The sequence below is a fragment of the Argiope bruennichi genome, chromosome 1 (genome assembly GCF_947563725.1).
Source record: "Argiope bruennichi chromosome 1, qqArgBrue1.1, whole genome shotgun sequence".
Taxonomy (NCBI): domain Eukaryota; kingdom Metazoa; phylum Arthropoda; class Arachnida; order Araneae; family Araneidae; genus Argiope; species Argiope bruennichi.
Window position 1 is genome coordinate 63035891 of NC_079151.1, and position 25380 is coordinate 63061270.

At 27.8% G+C, this 25380-nt stretch overlaps 1 protein-coding gene across 1 annotated transcript in view; it reads left to right on the top strand.

The window, feature by feature from the left end:
- Nucleotides 1-480: 480 nt before the first annotated feature.
- Nucleotides 481-25380, top strand: part of LOC129963877 (glutathione S-transferase 1-like) — a 37466-nt gene continuing 12566 nt past the window's right edge. The window contains exons 1-3 of the mRNA XM_056078460.1: nt 481-820; nt 12669-12727; nt 16820-16961. Coding sequence (XP_055934435.1) covers nt 677-820; nt 12669-12727; nt 16820-16961 — 345 coding nt within the window. The 5' untranslated portion in view covers nt 481-676. The remainder of the gene's footprint in view (nt 821-12668; nt 12728-16819; nt 16962-25380) is intronic.

Genomic DNA, 25380 nt, shown 5'->3' on the forward strand with positions numbered 1-25380 from the left:
GCCAAATAATTATTTTAAGGGAATTTTTATTTAATGTAAAACAACTCATTTAAAATTCAATTTTTAGTATTCAGTTTAATTACATTAGATTTTTTTTTCTGCGAATTTGATTGCAAGAGTTACAGTTGAAACATAATAAAAAAAAATACAATTTCAGATTTTGCGTATAAAATTTTCAGAATGCATTGTAGTTTCAAGTAAATAACTAGTTATGCATCTACTTCCTATGAAATCTGAAGAAAAGTAAACTAGTTTTTAAAGTAAACTTTCTTTGAGTTGTCTCACTTTAATATACACATGAAACGAATTCATGAATAAAATTTCCGTCACGCCTCTCTCGCATTCATGCTACAACCTGTTGGTTCTTTCCGCCATAACTGGGCATGTGATGAAATATCGCGTTTTCAGGGATATTTCGGCACCTAAATAGGGATTATCAGCACTTGCGCACATGCTATTTTCCCACCAGCTTCTGTTTTTCCTCCGTGCCAGCTGTCCGAATACTCATTCTACTATTTAAGCGCGGAAACCGATCTTTTTTCTTGTTTTTGAATTCGGAAGTTGGAAACATCCGTTAGAGAGAGAGACACTGCCGAATTAAAACGAAATTTGCGCGAATAGAGTTTGTTGGAAGTTTTAGCTTTATTGGAAGGATATAAAATTTTGATGTTGGACAATGGTTCTCATTTTGTATATGATGGAAATTAGCCCCCCATGCCGGGCAGTTTTGATGACCATCAAGCATTTAGGTATACAAGCGGAACTGAGAGAAGAAAATATTATTATCGGAAATTCGAAACAGCATCCGGAATTTTTGAAGGTAATTACATTTTAATGCAACTCTTCTAAAAGTGTAAAAAATAAAATTTTATGGATATCGTTAATATTATTTGTATCAATTGTGGCTGTAAATCTAATTTTAGAATTTATGCGGACTGTAGAACAAAAGTAATCACTTTTAAATAATTCCATTTTTTTCCCTTTGATCAAGAAGATAAATTTTAAATCTTTTCATAATGTGCTCACACTAAATGGTGGCCATAAACGTAAAATGAGTTATTTAATTTTTTTATTAATTATTTTTAAAATGGCCAGGTATATAATTGAATTCAGGTAATAAAAACTCGGGATACTCTCTGGATAGTCCCTTTTCAATATTTCTTGCTAATATATTATTTCCACAAATAAAAATTGAAAAAGATATAAAACTCCAAGTTACAAAGTTGCTTATTGTTTCTTTTATTTAAATTTTTATATCGAACAAATCGAATATAAGAATATAATTATTTTTAGTTAATTTTTATTAAATAATTCCGTATTATTAATGAAATTTTTTTTTTAAAAAATAGCAAGAAAAGCACTTCATTATGATAATCAAGAGGTACGAAAAATTATTAAAATCAGAGGGGAAAAAAATTGAAAGAAAATAAAGTTGGCATCAATGAATGATTTATTTTTTAATATTTAAAGTAGTTAAAAGAAATAATTACTGAATAATAATTTAATTTAAGGAAAAATTGAGTAGTTTGATTAGTTAAAAAATCTACTTAAAGCTGAAAAATAATTTATTTGAAAGCACGCATTATAGAAGAGAGACGTAACCCCAGAAGTAAATTTGTGTGCCAAATTTGATAGTTACAGTTCCAATTTAGCTAGTTCCGCGTAGAAACAATGTTTTGAACTATTTTTGAATTATGCATGTCGCATCGCACCATTTGCAGCTGGTTTTCGACTATGAATTTAGATTCATTTAGGCAAGAGTTTCTTAAAATGACATAATAAACATAGTTTTTGATATTATCAGTATAGTATACATCAGCATTATCAATATAGCATTTTATGCTAAAAAAATTCATTATTCTTGCTTGAATTAATCTAAATTCATCTCTGAATGTTGTAAAAAATGCAATATATGATTAAAAAAACTGTTAATTTACAATCGTTCATTTTTTCGCATTTAATATGCTACAAAAAATATCATACATTTTTCTAAACCATTTGGAAAAGATGTTCAACCGCCTATGTGTGACAATTAGTATCTTCTTGAAAAAAAAAATAGGCAAAAAATGAGGATATTTTTTCACATTTTTTTATTATTATTATTATTTTAACGTACCAATTTTACTAAAGTTATTAGAAGCTCATTTTATAATTTTAAACTGCGTTCAAAAGACATTGAACTGGCACCTGACTTGCTAAAATTTCTTATTAGATTGCAATTATATACACTCTTTACTCGTGGGTAGAGAGTACCAATCTGGAAACTTACGGGAATGGTGATTCTGCAAATGCAAATTTGGTATTTTCCTTCCAAGTCATTTCAGCTGGAAATTTCCAAAAAAGAAGGATTGTTTGAAAAAAATTGATGCGATTATCAAAAAGATAGTACCAGATTTAAACATGTAGATTTCTTTGATTTTTATTTGATGCTGTACTATAGAATGAACTTTTAAAAGATTTGAAAAGGATGTAATAATCAATTGTTTGAAATGGCTTATGTATTTTTCAAACGGCTTTCTTTTGTTTTTGATTAGACAAAGTGAATGATTTAAAGGAAAGCAGTTAGTTAAATAGTTAAACAGCACATGAATAATGAAAGTACCTAGATTATTAAAAAGTTAAATATCTCCATTTATTATGTGAAATAATTTTCTTCCTATATTTTTATTACTTACTGATATATTATTAATTTTGTATAAATTATTTAATAAAAATTAAATAATATTAAATATTAATTAATTATATTAATTAATAATAATAATATTAAATATTAATAATGTTAATTTAATAAAAAATTAAATTAACATTTTTTATATTGAAAAGAGTATTTAAGTCAAATATATTTCACAAATCTTGCTAATACTTTTTCCCTAAATAAAATAAGAAATCGAATATAATCTCACTTAATTCGTGAATCTGGAGACAAATAATTAAAAAAAAAATTTAAGTACTTATGTAAAACTACAACTTATGCTTAAAATTATTCAGATAATTTCCAATATGTATGAAAAAAAACCCATAATAAATGAAAAATATATTTAAAATCCTGTTTCTGAAAATGAACCTAGAAAGGAATAAAACTGTTGAAAATAAAATAAATAAATTTATACTGTCCGTTTTATTAGAAATCTTTCTAATAATTTATTTATGTTTTATTAGTTCAATTGAATGGCATCAAGTTAATGAATCCGTTGAAGTTTTAAAGTATGTGTACAAAGCAATTTATTTTATAAAGTGAATAAACCGGAAAATAAATATATACAATGACTGAAGAATGAAAACTCCGTTTAATTAAAACCTGAATTCCAGTGCATTTAGAATTCAAACGGCATTTGAATTCTGAATACGCTATCATCAATTCAAATCAACTTACTGAACTAGTTTAATATATTGACATTTTTTTTCTAAACACACATTTTAAACAGAAATGTTTTTTGTAGAATAGTTAGTTCCATTTTTGTTATTGGATAAGTCATTATCGGATGGAAAAAAATAATATAAGCTTCCCGACCTTGAACGCTTTTAATTTATTCGCTTTGGAAAATCAATTGACAAAAATTAAATTAACATTTTTTTAAAAAGAGTATTTAAGTCAACTTATTTTTTAACAAAATATATTACATGGATAATATCACTTGTTTGTTTCTGTTTGTTTGTTTGTTTGTTTCTTATGGCACTTGCCACTGACAAGCCCACTGTTACGAAGACAGCGATTTAAGCCTGAGGGGGAACGTCTCTTATTTTTTATAGCAGCGCCAACTAGGGCCAAGAGTACGACTTTGCCACTCACGCATCACTCATTCGCTTGCACAACCCCTTTTTACAGGAGGGCGCATTCACACATCTCACAGATAGAACAACAGAAGAACAACCATGCCCAAACCGGGACTCGAACCCGGGGCGCCCAGATCACGGGGAAGACGCGCTACCCCTATGCCAGGACGCCGGGAAATATCACTTATAAATGTATAATGCGATAATATTATTCCATTTCATATTTTTAAATGACTTATTACATAATAAATAATCACTAGAAAAATCCTCGTAGAATTCAATAATTCAGTCAGGATGTGAACTTTTGGAATTAAAATATACTTCAAAGCAAAAGAGTACTTTTAATAAATAGAACAATTTAAGAATGCATAACGGAAAGTTTGTTGAAAGATAAGGCTGTTAGTTTGTTTTTGAATGCCAAAATAGCAACAAAAAGTTCATAAACAATTGTGTTCATTCTGTTAAAACTGAATGAAGGTTATAGAATAAAATACTATCAGCTTTTGATAAATTGTCTATTCAAGGATCTCAACGAATATGATAGCATAACAGGGTGAAGAACATATCTGCATTCTGATTTACGTCTGGTGGATAAATGTTCTATCAATTTTGTCAAAACATTATGAAACAAAAGGGGATATTTTAGCTAGAGATTTGACAAAAGACGTCCAGGTTTATAAACTCATCCTTCATGTTCTAAAAGCTAATAAAACCAACCAAACTTGTTTTGTATTGCCGAAACGTGAATGCAGTAAAACGAATTTTCAAGTAATAATACCACCATTTTTTGAATATAAGTCAATAATAGAATATAATTCAAAATCGAAAACTTTATTTTCCTAGAAAGTTTCTAGCAATATATTATTTCAAGCAGAATTTCATGAGTCTTCAGCAATGTAACTATTAAATTTTTTCTTAAAGTAAATACATTCTTTTTTTTCTTGGGCTTTTTAATATTGTGGAATTTATATAAGACAAAACAAAAATATTTAAATCAGGTTATTTTAGAAATGAAAAATTAGCCATATAAAATGCAAAGATTGTTTTTTTTTGTAACAGTTAGATAACTGTATATTTAATAAACTTGTAGTGTTTTTGTTGTTTTTCTGAAATTTACTTTCAAACTTATTCTTCGACCTTCTTATTATATTAGTCTCTCAGAAGTCTTTCAATTGATTCAATTCATGATTGGGAGCTTTCATCTGATGATAAACGAGCCTTTATCTCTTAAATTCATTAGTCAAATTTCCCTAAACGGTTAGAGAAATTGTCGCAATTCTTCTGCTTTTTTCGAATATTAAATTATCTTACTAAAACCAAAATTCATGAAAATAAAGACGATAAAAGCTGATTCCCAGTGACATTTTTGCTGTTTTGTCCCAAGGAAAGATTTATTATTAAATCTCCTGATTTTTTTCTAATTGTTTCAAGTGTTTCAGTTTCATTACCATCACCATATACGGTCATTAAATGTTGATGAATCGAAAAATATTCCATTTCACTTTTCGCCAAATAATTTAACAAGTTAACTTATTTAATATAATATATACTTTGAAGTTATATGAAAAAACATATTATGGAACGTTGACAAAAAATAATGACCTATTATAGTTTAACATGATAACGTTTATGGGCTGACATACTATTTGAAAAATAAACCCGCGTCTTGCGTTGTACAATCGGTGCTCGCAATGTTTTAAAAAAATTTATTATATTTTTAATTAAAAATGAATTTAAAGAATAATATTTTTCTCAATAACTTCAAAACATACTATCAGAAATCAAATTTTGTGTACCATTTTAAAATTAAATATATATATATACCTTTCATTGATATCACTTTTATTTAACTGTACAGTTTTTATCTTTAATTTTGATAAATTTATAAAAACATTTTTTGACATATTTTACAGTAATATTTTTAATTGTTGCAGTTGTTTGATTTATACACGTCGCGAGAATATTATATGGTTTTTGAATGTGCATTTTTTTTCCGATATGTAATTGAAAGTTAAATTTAAAATTAAAATATAGATAGGCAAATCAAGTGCAAAATATTATCATGTTGTTAAAGATTTGAATCTTCATTAATTTTTTTAAATACATTTTGTCGTACTAATTTGCAAGTGATGATTTCTGTAGATGGTTTCTTCAAGTTATTTATTCAAATTAGTATTCATTTAATTTTGTACACAGTATTCATCGACAAACTATTAATATGATATTTGTAATAATTAATTAGCTAACCATGCTATGAATATAACTAATAATAAGTAACGAAACCATGAATCTGAATACGAGTTATTTCAGTAACACAAAAACTTATCTTAACAGTATTCAGGAGACATTTTGTCTCCTGAATGCTGTCATTTTATAATTATTATTACTTATTAATGAATAATTCATAATTTTATTATCTATTAACAAGTCATAATGGAGAATTATCGGCCGTAAAATGTCCGCCTAATGGCGAATTATTATTATTTATTATAATAATTATTGTTGTTTACTCATTATTATAGGAGAAAATTACTTATTTCCTTATAAAATGCTTTTCAAATAAAGATATTTTTTTTTTTCAAATTAATTCTTCAAATAATGTTCTTTTACTGTCGTCCCTCAATTTGTATACACTGCAAATCGAATCATCACAAATGCAGAAAAATATTTTCTTAAAGAAATATAGCTTTAGTTTTATAAGAGCCTATAACTATTGAATTATTTCTCTCTTATATAAAAAAACGTTTTATATTAGAATAAAATAATGCATTCTTCTTTCGACGATTTAGTTAAGTTTTCTAAGTCTTTCCATTAGACTTTCATACGAGCATTTTGACTTGTTTGTTGAAGCTGGGGTTCAGAATCTTAAGTTCAGAGTTTGAGATCAATTTAATCGAAAGTTTACTTTGAATCCATTTGAAATCTTGTCTCAATTTTTATGTCATACAGTTTAAGAGGAAAATACCAACCCTAAAAAAAGCATACAATATTTTAAAATATATTAAAAATAATATTTAGAATCAACTTAAAATTATAAACTCTATTTTGATTTAATCGCACGAGAGCTATAAAATATTAACGCTGATTATTCAAATCTTATTATTCTGTCGCTCACTGCAATATAAAAGAATTGTAGAAGAATATGAAGAATTATAGAAAGAATATGTAAAAGAAATATTGTTATAAAATTGATTTTTCAAATAATTTTTTTCTATGTAAAATTTAATTACCATTGAAATACTTTGTTTTGTTTTTTTAAATTTTAAATCAGTAGTTAAAAATAATGTAAAAATAATTTCTGTGCGATAATATCCTCAGAAGCTATTAAGGAAAAATTTCATTTAATTTATGATTAGTTACAAATCTTATTTTCATATATGCTTTCTTAATAAATATTCATTACTCAAACAGGAACTGCTTGTCTAATTCAATAGTTGTAGATTCAGTTCTACCCTGTAGAGTAGCGGTTTTTGAACTGTGAGCCACTAATCATTTTCTGGCAGGGCACGACGAGATCCCGAATGTATTTATATGTTCCACAGCTTCAGAAAATGGGATGTGAATTTAAAGTCTTTATCAAATCATACTTCAGAAATATAGTTTGTAAATTTATATTTAATAATAAATGTGCTTTTCTTGGCTAGTTTTTTTAAACCATAAAACACCTCGGAAAAAACGTGTACTATTCTCTTCGAAATGCGTAAGAATCGAATGAGCCAAGAATGAAGTAAGTCAGTATAGGTTCGTTTTCTAAAGAGAGGGCAGGAATTCAGAAAAGCTTCTGAACGTTTGTTGTAGAGTATTTTCATGATTTTTTGTTTGAATGAATGACATATCACACAATTTATAGGTAATATCCAACCTATAATCATTATCATTTTAAATAATCCTCATGATGCCTGAATTTGGGACCGTAACCTAAACCATCTCAATTTCAAACAGACACCAAAGTATTTTCTTATGAGGATACAAACTTTAAAATTGTTCTCATTGTTTCTAATAAATATATAGATTGGTTTAATAGAATCGCAAGATATTTAGTAAAACTGACTTGAAGGGTCATTTACTTTAATGTACCCTTCCCAAGTCTCTGATAGGACTGTTGTTCTATTAGGAGCTCGTTTAAGGCAGTTTAATACATATTGCTGCTTCAATTGTAGATATCAATATTTAATGGCGTAGACTTAGATACCGGATGGTTTCAGATTGGAAACTGATTCTTGTAAAGATACGATTTTTATGCTGGCCTGTTACTCCCAGAATTTCTCATCAGGAATCAAATGTCCCTCTATTACTAATTGCTTTAGGTCTTCTTTATCTGAGGTTCAAAACTGCGAGGACTGCTTCAAAATAATCTTCATGATAGCTTAAAATAAGATGTCAGTAAAATTTACTCCAGCCCAGTTTCATGCAATTTAAATCGAATCTATCATCTCAGATTTTCTTTGCAATTTTCATCTCCGTTTGTGTATCAAGATTGCTTTCTTTCATTTACATCCTTTAAGATATCCTGAAATTCAACTTTTCGTTGTAGATTTCAATGATTAAAAAACTCGTCATTCTTTTTTGAATTAGTCTATACAGATATTTAGACTACGTATATCTACAGTTATTATTTCAACAAGAAGCATTTGAAAATGTTTTTAAAAATTCATGGATAACGAGGGCTTTGTTAAACAGACCTTTCCATGCAAAATAAAATACTTTTATTATTATGATATTATTAAAATAATAATTTAATTTTGAGAAAAATGTATATCAAATTCTCATATTGCAGAACTCCACCCTATGAGTCTTTCGTAGTCTGGTTCTCAACCCTTCCTGCTTAGTGATTTTGTTTTAATTAATTTTAAGAAATTAAGTCTGCCTGATTTCAGCTAAGTCGTTGACCTTGATTAGTGTAACATCGAAAAAGGAAAGAGAAACCCTGGAAAACGAAGCAAAGTTAAGAAAAGGTATCGACCTTAATGTAGAAGGTGTGAATTTCATACAAATGACTAATATATTTTTCAAGAGGTTCTTACAATTATGTTTACCGCTACAATTTGTTATTATCTCTTTTTAAAAAGAAAACACTTTAGAAAACCTGTTTGTCGTTTGCGAGATATTTGAGATTCCTTTCAAGGCATTGATAGTTCAGGAGATATTTGTAATACCTTAATTTGTACTATTCTCATATAAATATCAAAGAAAAGCAGTAAAAGCTTCCATTAGAAAAAAAAGTTTCTTAATATTTGTTTTGTGAAATGAATTTTGTAAGCCAGTAGTTTTACTTTAAATTTTTAAGAGAAATTTTTGTATTTATAACAAAAACACTTGCGTTATTAAATCTATAATTTATTGTTTTTATTTGAAAAATTCAAGAAATATGACTAATTTTTAATTATTCCCTCTTTTCAAATAACATGCTCTTTGATTAGAACTTGTAATTGTGTTTTTGCTGTTAAAATACAGAATTAATATTACTTTCAGTTAAATTTTTTTAAAGATAGTGTGCATTATTTTTTGCGTAATTAAATGATAGAAAGCAATCATGATCATAAACACGCTGAAAATTTTAAGAAGTGCTTTCTTTTGGTCTGATCTTAACTAAAATATACTGACAACTGACACAAGCGAATTAAACAAAGAAAATTTCATTATTGATTTTGATTATTAATGTTTGATTCGAAAATTGGATTCAAAGTACTAATAACTGCTGGGAAAACGAACATTTCACTAAACAAATGCGTTAAACATTATTATTTAAAGCGTTGCTTTGATACCATCGCTGAAAACAACTGAAAGAGGAAAAAACAAACCATGAGATATCAAAGAGTTGCAGGAGTGGTAGCAATCTCGTCAAATGAGCAGACGAGAACAGAAATCTAAACAAAATCAAGGAATGAATGATTTTATATCAATATTTCCATAATCTTAGGCCAATCAGCCTATGGACGCTGATTAGCGTTTGAGACGGTAGATGGAATAGTCTAAAATCGTTCATTTTTATAAGATAGCAATATTCAAATTCTCATAACTCAGTATTAGTCGCAATAGGGTGGAGTGAACCTTCCTTTTTCTATTTAAAACTATTCATCTTTTGTAACCAACTTATTTCTCTGGAAATATTGGTTATATTGAAATTTCTTTAAATCGTGTAGATGAAGTTACATCTATGTTAATGTTTCCGACAAATTATCAGACATTAAAGCCGTATTATTTTAATTGTCTCTTACATATATCTGTTTATTTCATAATGAACCTTTCTGAAAGAGACCATGATATCATGCCGCTATTAAAAACGTAAATATTCGGTTCGTCTATCTTCTAAATTCCACGATATTGTGACCATTTTTTATTTGTTATATAAACTATACAGATATAAAACAGAAATTTTGTTTTCAACAATGGGAAAAAAAAATCACGTGGTCAAATAGTTGGAGGAACAATGAAAATGGTTTTAACTTCAGAGCAGCAATGCAGTCTGTTGTTGGAAATCAGCCAAAAAAATATTTTAAAAAAAATTGCCAAAATTCAGCAAAAATTCGCAAGATTATTAAATTGGTACCATTACATTTTTTTTAATAGTTTGAAACCGTATAAAATTTACTTTATTGCGATAATATTTTCGAAAGTTATCGTCGGAGAACACTGAAATTCAGCTTACTTATTAATTAATAAAAATGTTAATTAAAAGTTTAAAACAAATCACTCGGAGATGTGCCTTCCCTATCTCCAAGATATGCAATGTGCGGAAATTAATAACTGTAAGTTAATGATCTGGTCTGTAGAATGCCAATACACAGACACACACATTTATCTTTATTATTAGCGCAGATTACGTACATCGAAACTAATAAGAAGTTACATAATTTTCAATTAATTTTGGGCTTGTAAAAAATTAATTAAATTTCTATACAAATAAAATTAATTGACAGTAATTTAATGAACAATATGGAAACGATCTTATCATTCTGTTATACTCTTGTTTTCCGAAGGAATTAATTGTATTGTTTAAAACTGAGATAATCCTCAGTAGCTTACGAGAAAAATACAGCATAAAATAATCGCATTTAGCTTCTGAAAGGTAAAAGGCATCAAAATGTCCAAATAATTAAAAATGCTCTAACTGTTGGAGAAAGTAAATAAAAAAAAAGCAGGCAGTTAAAATCAGCATTAAATTGGCATATGGAATTCCGCAAATGATAACATTATCTACCACAGAGTTTTTGAATTAAATTTATAGATTCATCTTATTTTCAATTTATATTGAAATATTAGTTAGCATTTTAAATATTTATCTATAATCATATGAATAAAGTACATTTATTTTGCACTCACTTACGGAAATGAATTCTAATTATTATTGCTTTTTAGAGAAAATTCACAAAATATTGATAATTCATCGCATTTAGCAATCAGCTGGTTCACTGGGATATTAGATGTATTTGTTTCAATTAATTTGCTTAGATATAGTTTCATGATTCGGTCAAATTATCGTGTATTAAAGTCGTGCTATTTTACTAATCTTACGTCTGTTCCTTATGTATATTAGTCCTATAATATCATAGTCCCATTAAAACAGTAAATGATCTTTTCATGTAATTTTCGTGGTAACTTCACTTTTCTTATTTGTCTTGTAAGCTACGCAGATATTAAACAAAATCCTTCGTCCTTAACTTTCAACAATGAAAGAAAACTTTGCGATTAAATACATATTTGATGAAATAATCAAAAAACGATTAGATTGTCAGGGTAGCAATATAATCTGTTGTTGGGAATTAGGCAAAAAAATATTCTTTAAACAAGGACAAAATCCTGAAAAAAAATTTCAATATTATTGATTTAACATTATTAAAAAGATAATTTTTTTTAATTTGAAATTTAAAATTCATTTTTTTGCATTAATATTTTTGGAAGTTACATTAATATTTTGGAAGGAAAATCACCAAGATTTAGATTAATTTTTAATTAATTTTTTTAATAAACACACACTTTTAGGTGAATATTTTAAACCTAAATGGCATTTATGAGCCAAATTTGGTAGCTGTAATTGATATGGTTTAGCCTGTCGAACCACACATCTATATTTATCGTTAGAAATAGAAATTCAAAAAATAGTTTTCACTCAGATTTTGATTAGTTTCGATCTTAATGGTACTAATTTGTAAATATAAATGTTTTCATAATTCAATCTTTCGTGTTTGTTATTAAATAAATTTCTTCTTTCTCTTTTCATAAAAGGAATTATTTACTTAGATTACACATAATGCAATTAAATCCCGAAAATGATTAGTTTTTATAATCATGTACTTAGAGTTTTGCATTCTATAAATCAGAAAAAAATTATACAAAGCTAAGAGCTGAAATATCATTTTTTAAAAATAATTATATTTTAATATCTGTCTTCTGTAGACAAAATGCATTTAATGCTAAAACTGCGGCAAACCATCCCACTTTTATATATTGCGAATGTTTTAATCACTCTAAAGCCAATTGAAAATTGCTTCACTTTGAAGGTCTAGATGAAGGACGAATTTTTTTAATGGGAGAGAAATTGAAAAGCAAAGATTTATTCTTTCAACAGATTTAAATCCTAGATTACATAATGATAATTTTTATTATTTAAAAGATCATTTCATTTTTTTTCAAGCAGTCATTTGTATAGTTAAGCCCATTATTTTGAAATTTTAAAAAATGATGCATGCTACGAAACCAGCGGGAAATGTTTTCTTTGCAAAGTTTCTGACGATAAAAAGAAACACTTCATAACGCTGAAGACTTCAAATGAAATCAATATTTAAGAATGTCTGTAAATATGACGTAAATGGAAATAATATTTTCAAATTTAATTTGCGTTTTCGTTATTTCAAATAAAGTTTACTAATTAATTTTTCTCTTTTTTTTTAAAGATAAATCCAAGGTCATGCGTGCCCACGATAGATGACGACGGCTTCTATTTGTGGGAAAGGTAAGTAAACAGTTTTTTTATTGTATTAAATAAATAGCGAACTTGACATTTAATACAAAATAAGAATAAAACATGAATAAATTAAAATATCTACGTAATAATTATTCTTAAATTAGGAAACATTGATAATTAATGGCGGAAGATTTCTTCACATAAATCTAATATTAATTTGTTTGGAATTTGCGTGTGATTTTCTTGGGAAGGAAAGTTATTTAAAGGATATTAAAAATTATTGTCATAATGTAAAAGTTAATATTTAAAGCAGCTTTGACGAGATTTATGCAAACTATTGCTTCAAATAAGGGAATAATATTCAGTATTATCAATTTATAGTGAAAAGCTATCTTCCAACGAGCCGTAAGGCCTTTTTAAAGTTGATTCGAATAAAGAATTGAATCATTGAAGCACATTAAAAAGTATAATAGTTATGAAATAAATACGATACCTAAATTTTGATGATTAAAAAAAATTTCTGAAAAAAATCAAGTCTGATTCCTGTTAACTAGACCAAAATACAAAATTCTTGAGCAAGTAAATAAACTATCATTGCTTTGAAAAGTAAGATAAAACAAACAAGCCCCTGACAAATCAAAGATCAAACGGGGAGTTGCTTTGAAAACTAAGACAGGACTTGAAATATATTTAAGAACAAAAATTCTGAAATGCAATGTTCTCACAACTTTACAATAGATTTTATTTGTCTGTCAAACATTATATTATGCACGAATGATTATTTCTTATGATTATTAGAAGAACAGGATAACAACCGTCAATTGACTGTTAATCTATTAATAATATCTCAGAACTGATTATCAAAGATGTCTTTTAATGTAGTAGAAAATCTCATGGACATTGGTACAATGCTTAAGAAATAATATATATATGTCTGAAGCAAAAAATGATCCACTAACAGAAAAAAAAATCAGACAAGGAACAAGCTTGGAATAAAAAAAGCTGAGCTTTAAAAGATAATGAATTCTGTCAAACATAAATACCGAGAAGTAAAATAAATATGATTAAATAAGCAATAGAATGGATAAATTGATACAAAAAAATCCTTGAGATATTAAAAATATTGTAGAGTTATTATTATTTAAAAGAAAATACGTAGATTTCTTCAATGTTAAGAAAGTTATAGCGAAATGAAAATTTCACCCCCCCCCCCACTTCCACCACCATTTCGACCTCCTTTGAACTAGATGGGCCGTTTACAAACTCTTCCTAGATTCTTAGATTTCTAACAATATATTCAGAGCCAGTTAAAATCCAAACAAAATTACTCTAGTCATCCTATTTACAAGAAAAACATGGCGAAAATATTAGCAGACCTCAGCTGATGGATCTCTGCTACAATCCAGCATAAATAAGCTTTCAATCTCATAAATACATAATGAGCAATCAAATTGAAACCAATAATTAAAATCGAATTGAGACAATTGAGGTTTACTAACAGAAGGAGAAATTCATTACCAAATACAGATTTAAAATTACCAAAACAGTAGTTGGCTAGATATCAAAAGAGATATACGGTATTATTATTTACTTTTATCTCTGTATGTGGCTACATATTACTCTAACAAATCTTCATAGAATAAATTGGAAAATAATTTTTTATTCATTTGTCGTAACCATGTTACATCTAGGAGATGAATTCATTTTTACTGTACATTTTATTATAGATTTGAATGGAGTGAAATGAAATCGTCGAATATTTATTTGGACAGTTGTAACATTTAAAAGTGTGTTGCTAAAGGCCTTATTTTAAATTGTCCAAAACAAGGTTAATTAAATATTATATTTCTTGAAAAAATAACTAATCAAACCATTCTTGGTATTTTATGAAGAAATATTTAAGCTACGATACATTAAATATGACGGAATTAGTTTTGAACTCAGAGAAAATATTAAGAAATATTATATTGAGTTATGAAACATAACTGCTCTGAAATGACAAGGGTAATTATTTCTCTTTTCTTTTGCACCGTGCGTCATATTTTGTTTTAAAAGAATAAAATAAAAGCACTAGTATACTGTCTTCGCAAAACGCAATACTCCTCTTTTCTCGAGATTAACATCCCTTTATACCCTTCTCCCGATCCTATCTATCTTATCCTATCGTATCTTATTCCTAAAATACATCTAAAATATATTTATATAACTACGAGCGATATTAATAAAATTTTTGTAAAAAAGAATTTCACCAGTAGCAGCCAAATTCTTGAAGCCGAGATGAAGTTAAATTTTGAATAAAATGATTCTAACTTTAATATTATAATATACTTTTTATAAATTTAATTTTTAAATCTATCTTTTATTATTAAATCTATTTTTAAATTATTTGCAAAATCAGAAACAAAGATTAACAATAAAAAAAAATCAAATTCAATTTTTCTTCTTAAAAATACAAAATAAACCGACTGATGTAAAGGTTGCTTGAGGGATAGATTCGCAATTATTTTTAATGTTCTGCATGACATAACTGATCAGAAGAATGTATCAATCACGTTACCTTATTCATGATCTAATTCTTTTATTTGATTCAAAATTTTTACATATGTCCTTTGAAGCTCTGTCTTATGTATAAACATCTGCTTTGAATTTCTAAGGTCATGTGTAGAATGTCGCCTTTTCATCTCTGGTGAGCGTTCCAACTATGTGCCGTACGCACATCAAGTTGGAAGCAAATGGAATAGCTCACGCAACGGTAGAAATGCCTAGAATAACCCTGAATTGTGATCTCTGCTGCAATATTCAAAATTCGAGTTCAGTTTATAGACTTTAGTTATTATCAAATGCGTTAATTTGATGATACCGAAAAAAATATCCGGATATAAAGGAAGAAAAAACAAAACAAACCCTAATGTTGTGAGATGCGAAGTGAAATTCTAAGTATTGAATTTTGAATAAATTATCTATATATAAAGCATGCAACTTTAAATTTAAAAAGCGCTGATTTACGAATAATAAAGTCTGTGAAGCTCTTGTGATGATTGTTCTTATAAAATTTTAAAAATAATAATAAAAAAAATCTTAATGATTCTAAATAATATGATTATAATAAGTGAGCACCATTACCGTTATGTTAGCTTTTTTAAGTCATCATAATGCTTCCCTAAATTCGAGCATGATCTAAACTTTAAAACAGTGTAAAATATTAAATAAATTTTAGTAGTGTAAATCAATTTGAATTCGTGTAAGTTGTTACTTTTAAAAATCATTGTTCATCTAAGTATCCTCAATTATCATTTTCTTAAATTTTCTTTTCTTTTTCTGTTGATATTCTTCTTCTAACAGCTGCGATAAGCTCAGTAAACTCATTTTACGCAATATCATAGTCAGACGACGAACACAACTGCGTCGTCATTTAACATATAACTGTTATATAAGTCTATGTGACGTCTTTTCCCCGAAATATGAAATGCGCGTGGCCTTTGAATAGTATGTTGGCACTGCCTATGAATATAAACATGAGCCGATGGCGCTGTATTAAGTTAACTTTGACTGTGCAAACTGTATATTCTACACTCGGCCAAAAATCGGAAACACATCTATTTTTAAAAACCATTATTATATTCATGAGTGAGTTGATATTTTTAAATATTTGTGAATAACTTTTCGAATTGGTAATCATAAAAAAGTTTCCACCAGCTTAAAGATTTCCAATTCCACATGCATAGAAATTCAGATTCTCTTCGTGCTTATAATTGATAAAGTAAGAATTATCTGGTCTAAAATAAAATGGAAATTATTTCTTATCTGTAACTTTACAAATAAAGAAATTATTGTTTTAAAATAAAAATAATAAAATAATCCATGTTATTTCAAAATAAAATGACAGCCTCTCCAAGAAAAATTCTCGAAGTGTAGGAAACGTTTCAAATATGAATATAAAAAAAATAAATCCCAAACTATTAAATGTGCATAAATAATATTCATATTATACTACTTTCCTGAAAGCTGATAGTAAAGACGGTCGATCACTGATCTACTGTAGGTTTAAAATGTCGAATATTGTACGTAATCTGATTTCTTCTTGTGTTAACTTCCTTTTCCAACTTCACATATTTTTCAGAATGAATTATTTTATTCCAGTCGAGCTATCATGACATATTTGGTGAATAAATACGCGCCTTCCAACCCTATCTATCCGAAGGACCCGAAAAAGAGAGCTCTGGTGGATATGATGCTCAGCTTTGACCAAGGAACACTGTACAGAGCCCAGGTGGAATATCTGGTAATCCCATTTTCGAATTATAGAAAATTTCTATTGTATTTTGTAACACTAGAAAATATAGGAGTATTATAACTAATATAAGACTATCTAAGTTTGCCGTTCTTTTACCTATCTAACACAGAGTGGCAAAACGTGTCATTCTTAGGTCATGACAGGCAGCTCTTTATATAAGCAACCATTATTATATGCTTAACATACTTAGCTATTAACGACATTGTACTGGGATTGCTAATTTTTTAGGGTATGTTGAGTATAATTCTTTATTGGTGGGGTTTCATATATCGATGCTTAAAGCAAAAATATCAAAATTTAATCTCCTTAAATTCTTGATAATGTCACTATAGGATAACTTGGAAAATATCTGAAGTCATAAAAATTCTCAAATAGCTCGCTTCGAAAAGATTAATTAGAAAAAACTGGTTTGTATCTATTAAATGGAGTTAGAAAAGCGCTTTTAAGATTTTAATTTTCAAATAAATGTCTCAAATTAATCACCTGTGTATTATTATTAAATTCTTTAATATTGTACATTTTTGTTATGCCTAATAATATATTTGGAAGCACGGATAGAAGTTTACTCTTTAACCCTTTAACTGAAAACTGCTCTAAGTTGAAGCACTTCGCGGGAGCGACCAGCAATAGCGATCGCTGGGGATTGATTACTTTTTTGTGCAATATGGATCTTGTCGGCGGCGTATTAACAAATTATAATATAGTACACAATCCAATTACTATTACTTTGTTCACTCCAAAACGAATCGGAACATTTTTTAAATATATATTCTTATTTCCAATATATATTGTTAAAACACTATAATTTGATAATTATAATACATGTATTTGGATAGTATTTAAAAATTAAACAAATAATATGTAAGTAACATAAATACTCTATGTATAAATAAAAACTTTCTATTAAGAGGAATATCAATAAGAAAATTTATAGTTTAGCTGTGTATGGTAAATCATAACACAAGTATCCACACATTGATCCGACGTCGCATTTTGTACATTCGTATTTAACCCTTATTCTTTTATGTTTCCTGCAGACAACACATTTTCATCTTCTCAAGTAGCCTGCTGCATTTAAAATTTCCAAATGGAAATGTCTATCTTTTCTCGTTGGATGATAAAAATGATTTTCGAACATACACAAGACCAAAAACAAAACTTAATAAAATAACAAGGAAAAAAAACCAAACAACCAAAGTCTTCGCCAGACACACATATGACCCACGGGTCACATCGATATATTTTGCTGGTTACATATGCATATATATAAATCAAACATATTTTCTATTTTTGTTCTTTATGGAACGAAGTTATGCTTCAAAAAATATTTAAGCCTTCAAACTTTTTTTTAAAATTTAAAGATTTATTTTGATTACTGTCATTTTAGTTGTTGATGAACTTAAGCCCTCTTACTCAGGATAATGCATAAAATTGGAAAATACTTGTTCATAAATCCACAATAGTTTTATTTGTTACAGTTTGTTAATTAAGTTCAAACAAGGTATTTTCTTAAGAATTATATTCACAATGCTTGGTTTATAATACACAAGCATTTTTTATATTACATTTTTAAAGGTTCAGGGCTGAGGATAAATATTGTATTAGTTCTTTTATCCAAATAAAATGCTTGGTTCATTCTCATTTAAATCGATTCAACATGAAATTATTTCTGATAAATTTAATTTTTATGATTGTTCGTATTCTATGAACTATATCAACTATGCACTTATTTCAAGTAGCAAGTTTAAATGATTTTGATCAGACACTTTTATTTTAAATTCGTAATTTGTTAACAAATTATGAAAGTTACAAAATTTGATCAGAATTTTTAAACAAAAATATTGCGAAACAGCATACAAAATAACAATACTGAGATGTCTGAATATTTTATGAGCAAACGACAGTGGTGGAATCTAGCAATGATTGAATTAAACAGCTGCAACATAAGATTGCTTTCGCAACAGTGTGTATTTTAATTTGTTAATTTTCTTATTCTTCAGTTAATGAATGTTTTTAGTTAAGAATGCTTCAGTTAAGGATATTTGATTTTGATTTGACAATGCAACTTTTGTTCAAAAGTAATTTATTGAAAAGTCATGCTGTGCACGTTTTATATTACTTATATTAATTAAAACAATGTTTAAATTTTGTGATGCTCATTTTAAAAGCATCTAAATTTTTTTTTCACAAAAGATGTAGATAAAAGCTGTTCTGCTCCTTTATCGCATCTAAATTCATAAATAAAAATAATAGAATGGCATTCATTTCAAATTTCGAATTCAGTTTGATTTTAGTTACAACTATTCTTAAGAAACTGTCAAAAAGAAACTCTCTCTGAAAACGTATTTGTCGGCATTATTAACATTTATTCCAATAAAATGTAATAAAATTAAAATTGCAAATTGTTTTCACCAGTTTTAGCAGCATGATTTTATTACAATTTCATTTGATTTCCACATAATTTTAGAAGCTCATTTTATTATTATAAGGATTCATTAATTTGTTCTACTTCATAAAGAAAGATTGCTGAAAAAATAATTTCCAATCAAATTTGTTTTTATAAATACAAAATATCAATCGCGGTTTCTGATTTTGAAAAAAAAAATGTCATCAAAAACCTGAAATAATGATCACTGCAAGATTAATTTCGAATTGTACTTTCTTATTTTATATATTCAAAATATGTCAGGGTTTCTAATTTGAAAAAAGGGCCATCAAAAGCCTGAAATAATTGCCAAATAAAATGCATGCTGATGTTCATATGTTAATAATCTAACAATGGACGATATTTTAACCTTTTTTGCGATAAAAGTGCTAATATTGTAATCGCTATTTACTATATATTACTAATGATCCGTGGCTTTCGGAAAGCATCAATTCTTTTATAAAGAAATCTCTTGTTATCATGTTCAACGCTATAAAAGCGTTGTAATCATTTGAAATGAATGAGACGTAATGCATATGTCGATTAAATTAAGAAATGGAACGCTGTTGATTAAAATCTTTTTTTAAAAAAGGAAAATTTACCTTTATAATGCAATTTTTGTGGAATCTTTTTTTATATATATATATAATGACCCTCAATACGCTACGATTTCTTTTCTTTAAGCGATTGTGTCTCCTGTTTATTTTAGTCGGCTTGACTTGTCCAATAAAGCTTGTTTAGTAAGAGACAGAGAAAGGTATTGAAATAGATTGTGGAGACGATATTATCTGTGTTCGGTTCAGAGATAGTGTGAAGAAACACACATCTGTGATTCAAGCTCGAAATGTCTAGCACACAGAACAGCAGAAGCGCCTGTTCACGACACCATTTGTGCATCCGTTTTTGTATTTACTCAACGTGTTCCGATAAAACAAAGCTACGCAATAAATATACGTCTGCTAAGCGTTGTTGTTTTTTTAAGATGCTTTTTTCTGTAAATAAGTAGATAATGGTCCGCCAGAAAGGAGTAAATCAAACATACATCACATTCACGTACCTCTAAAAATTAATAATATGCATAAATACAAAAATTAATGTATCTTTTCTTACAGCTTAGTAAAATTATTTTATTCTAATTTTCTAAACCCGATTTATTTAATTTATGGCATATATACGAAACACATTCAAAATTTATAAGAATGAATTTAAGGAAGAAATGTTATTTTTTATATTTTCCAACATAAGTTTAAAAGAACATGCGCACTATTTCTTTTTCATTCATAATTTGCTTTTTTTTCCAATATATCCACTCACCGTAAAGAAAAAAAGAAGCTAGAGAGAAAGAAAAGTAAATAGGCCTCTTTAAAGCTTTTTTTGGCCTTTAATCAATTAAACTGGTACATCCTTTCAATATCTATTTACGCAACATAACTACTAACCACAAAACGGTCATAATCATCGATATTCCAAACAGCTGTTGATGGCAAACTTTTTTAAAGTGAAATCTTATTAAAAAATTGATGAAAATCAAGATACTAATGAAATTATATAACTGGAGGCTTTATATTTATGCTTATTGCATTTTCTACAATTGGGGAACAAAATATGACAGAGGATATTTAGTAAACCCAAAATTTCAAAGTGCTTTATAAGAAGTGATTATAACCTTATATAATAAATAATCCCACTTTTACTACATCGGTCGCAACTATATAATAAAAATGGGCTAAACATCAAGACACCAGGAACTAATGATGCCATTAAATTTACGATGCATAAGAAGGTAAGATTTCTTATGCTTCGCTGTGACTATTCATTCGTACGCATTTCTAGCGAATATTTGTACGAGCTTAATCTGAACAGCCAAACATAAGATGAAAATATCTCCTGGATTAAACCGCTGAAGAGAACTACTTTTAGTATAACTTAGAACTACCTTCTTGAATATTATAAGATTGGAGTAGTTGCAGAGTTTCTCCAACCAGATCATCAATCAAGTACAGCATAATTGGAACAATAGCAGTGTCCTCCAATCAAATCATCAAATTGACGCAGCATGATTGAAGCAATAGTAGAGTCCTCCAATCAAATTATCAAATAGGTTCATCCTGCAATTCCTGAGCTTAAAAAAAATATTTCATTTTGTTGCCTCAAACTATGCTCATATAGTGTGAAACCGTATTGCGATGTTTGTAAAATGGATGGAGGCACATTTTTTTGAATGACCATTTTAAAAATATCATTTTTTTACTATGTTTTATCTATTTTGCATATTGCAAAAAATTAACATGAAATTGTTTATTTTAATTCGTTATTTTACACTTCCTTTACAGTATGGATCATAGTTTATAAAGTTTAGTTTCTGTAAATGAATATTTTTTTCGAAGTAAGATATGGGTTGTGTAATGACTTGTAATTTAATTTGAAACCCTTCGCAATGATATCACAGCAACAATATAACAAAAGTTTCTAGAATTTTTCCCTAGCTACTAGACTCATAATAATCTTTCAAATTAGATGAAATACTTTCACCTGAAGATATAACTGTAGTGATTCAGATGCTGTTTCAGTGTATGTAAAGCTGGCAAGTGTCAATGTCTGTTAATACGTTCTAGACTAAATCAGAGCATTTATTAACACGTCTACCGAAAGTGGTACACGTGGCATGAAAATCTTTATGAGACTGGTCCTTAAATATTCAGCTGTAAAATCTCAGTTTGGGAATTTTTTACTAATCTTTAAAGAAGAAGACATTTGATGCTCGAACGACTTCCAAGCGTTGATTATTCATGTAACCCTGCGCCTGAGTCATCTTGCGCTGCCTGATTTTATTGTTCTTGAAACTTTATTTGCTCAAATGTTCTTAACTGATGTAGCAACAACGATTATGTCCCATGCACATACGAAATGTCATTATTATATGACACTTAAATGAAAATAATGAAAATCATAATTTTCTGCTAAGCAGTTGTTTTTCATTCAAAAATAGGAAGGAAAAAAATACTTACGTCTCAAACAGCTGCACTAAAATAAATGGCGCTTTTAAAATGGCATAAAAAGTATGACCAGAGAAAGCAAGATGTAGTCTTCATAAACAAATATTCAAAATTTTGTTGTTATAAATATAATGATGGATTGTCAAAAAAGATTTCATTGCTAGTGCCAAAAGAATTTTTTTAAAAACTGCAATGTTTTACTTATTTATTTTTACAACATTAAATTAAGATATGCCATGATGTCGAGTGACATTATGGTTACCAATATGTAGTTTATAATGTCTGTTAGTGGCCTGAATTCAAATACCAAACTTTGTATAAAAATTTCCGAATAAAGTTGTTTTATATAAATATTTAAAATAATCGTTCAAGAAAACTAGATTATGAATCTTTGTGAATAACTAATAACTTTTGAAAGTGATTTTGAGGCATTTTTGTTACAGATTTTATGGATTTAATATATGGCAATTTTAATTCCTATGACACACATTTCTCGACATTTTTTTAAAAAAATGCTATCCTGTGTATAAATTTAAATTTGTTTTACATTCTTTCTTTATATAAGATAATAATTGATAAGAATTCCTATGTTTATGAAAATGATTAGTAAGAAACTCCATTAATTTGAAATGTTAAGAAAAAAATATTGAAAATTCATTGTGCTGTATTTCTACATTCTCTGTTCGTACAATTATTTCGTCCAGCGATTATAATTGATTTCGGTTTAGTTGTTGAACTGAGAGAATTGTAGAAACCTAAATATCTTCCACTATTTTTTTGCAGTAACATGCGCAGACTATATTTATAGTTTGATTACTAAATGAATTCAAATAGAAACAAAAGTAAAACACAAATTCTTGATTATCAGATTCATTATCAGATTGTTTTGAAGACACATTTTTATTTATAAAGTAGATGGAAAATACATATACAAAGAATATAAGAATTTCTCACCTGATAAAAACTTTCTTATTCTCACCAGAAAACTGTTCTTATTCTATTTAAAACATATTATGATTTATCTACCTCATCCCAGAATTCCTTAAAATGAATATCTCAGCATTGTTCGAACAAATAAGACTTTCTTATTTGTTCGAAGATGAATAAAACAAGTGAAATAAAAAAATAAGTACTATACTGTTACGATATTTATGAGAATAAACTTGGAATTTTCGGAGATGAATGTTTTAAAACCTACCAAATTCTGAAAGATTAAGTAGGTCTCCCGATAGATATTAACAAAAATAATATTTAAATACAAAAACATTTTCCTTTTTAAGTAATTTTTTTTTTTACCCAGCACTTTGGAAAGTGCCTGAAAATTACCCTGAATCGAACTTCCTCTCATCCATTAAAAATAAAGTTTTATTATCCGTAGATAATATGTCGATGCATATTAAATTGAATCTTCTAGAAATCTAAGTAGTGGTAGCGAAATTTTTAAAAAATATCTGGAAACAATGATGTAAGTAAAATAAGCTTATTGATAAGCTAAATCTGCATTATTTTCCTTTCGATTCTATTATTATTTTTCAGATAAAAAGGTTCTTCTTAAACGGATTAATATAAAGAAAAATTAACGACATAATATATTTTTACCTACTTAGTTTTTCTTCTTACTATGGAAGATTTTCGTATTGCCCGTGGTAATAGATAATGTCTTCAGAAGCTTTAATGATTTCATTTTTTTTTTCAAATTATAAATGGGATAGTTCATCTATTGTTATAAATTGATAGTTTAAAACATTCACCAGGTTTTCTCTTTTGGTAAAAGTACAGTTATTTGTCATTATATCCTGAATGAGAATATTATTTGTCGATATCTGGAAAATTGAGAAGTAACATGGTTTCAGCTGAATCAATGATTAAAATTAATGAGAGGTCTATTTAATACCATTTTGCTGTATAAAAAATAATTCAGATGTTTATTTTTTGGTGAGTATGATAAAGGAAATTGTATAAGAAGATGGAAAGACTCCTCCAATGAATTAATATAATCTTTTGCCGAAATTTATTGACAGTAAAATAATTCTTCTGAACACATTTGCTTCGTAGTTCATTAGATATAGAAGCGACTTTGGCATCTCATTGGCTCTATTTGAATCCAGTTTCCAACAAGAAACATTGAGTAAAATGAATAATCGTTATTCAGAAAAAATACTTGAACTCTGAAATACCATTTGGAGTTTCTTTGTGTTTATTTTGCATATATTAATGTTGATATTACAAAGCAACAGATTAAAACCATTAATTTTGCCGTGTTGTTCTACCCCCCGAGGCTCCAGATCTACGTAAGGAATGACCTTCTAATCTGCATACTATCTTTAAATTATTCTTGTTATGACGCATGAAATTAAATTTGAACTTGCTGGATTACATGATTTTCATTCAGAGCTGAGCGTTTCATTCTTGGCACTGTTAAGATGATGACGTCTTTATGGTAGGGTCAAGGTAGATCACATCCATTAAAGCTGAAAAACTCTTGTGCACCTCTTATTTAGCCCTTTATGATATAAAAAATTTTCATTTATGTAGTGCATGCATTAGCAATTTAATTTATTCTAAGACTCGAATCTCAGTATTGTTTCTACAGAACTTATATCAATATATATTTCTCGAATGGGTATTACATATATTAAAGTAGCTGTTAATATTTCTTTGTGATCTGATAGTATGTGAAATCAATTCTTTTCACTTCACAATCACGTGTTGCAAATATTGCATATGCCATTTAAACAAGTATCGGAATGTTGCATTGCCCTCATGGGTAGGGCATAACGTTGCTTTTTAGTGTCGAACAACTTTTTTTAGAAGAAAAAAAATATACACTGCATGCTTTACTTTTTTTCTGTTATAATACGGTATAAAAGGCTGTTTTTGACGAGAAAATGTTTTTGAAGTTTGCACTTTATAATCCTGCATCACCAAAAGAATGGAATGCCAAAATTCGGTGAGAATTTATTAAATCTATATCGTGCTATGAATA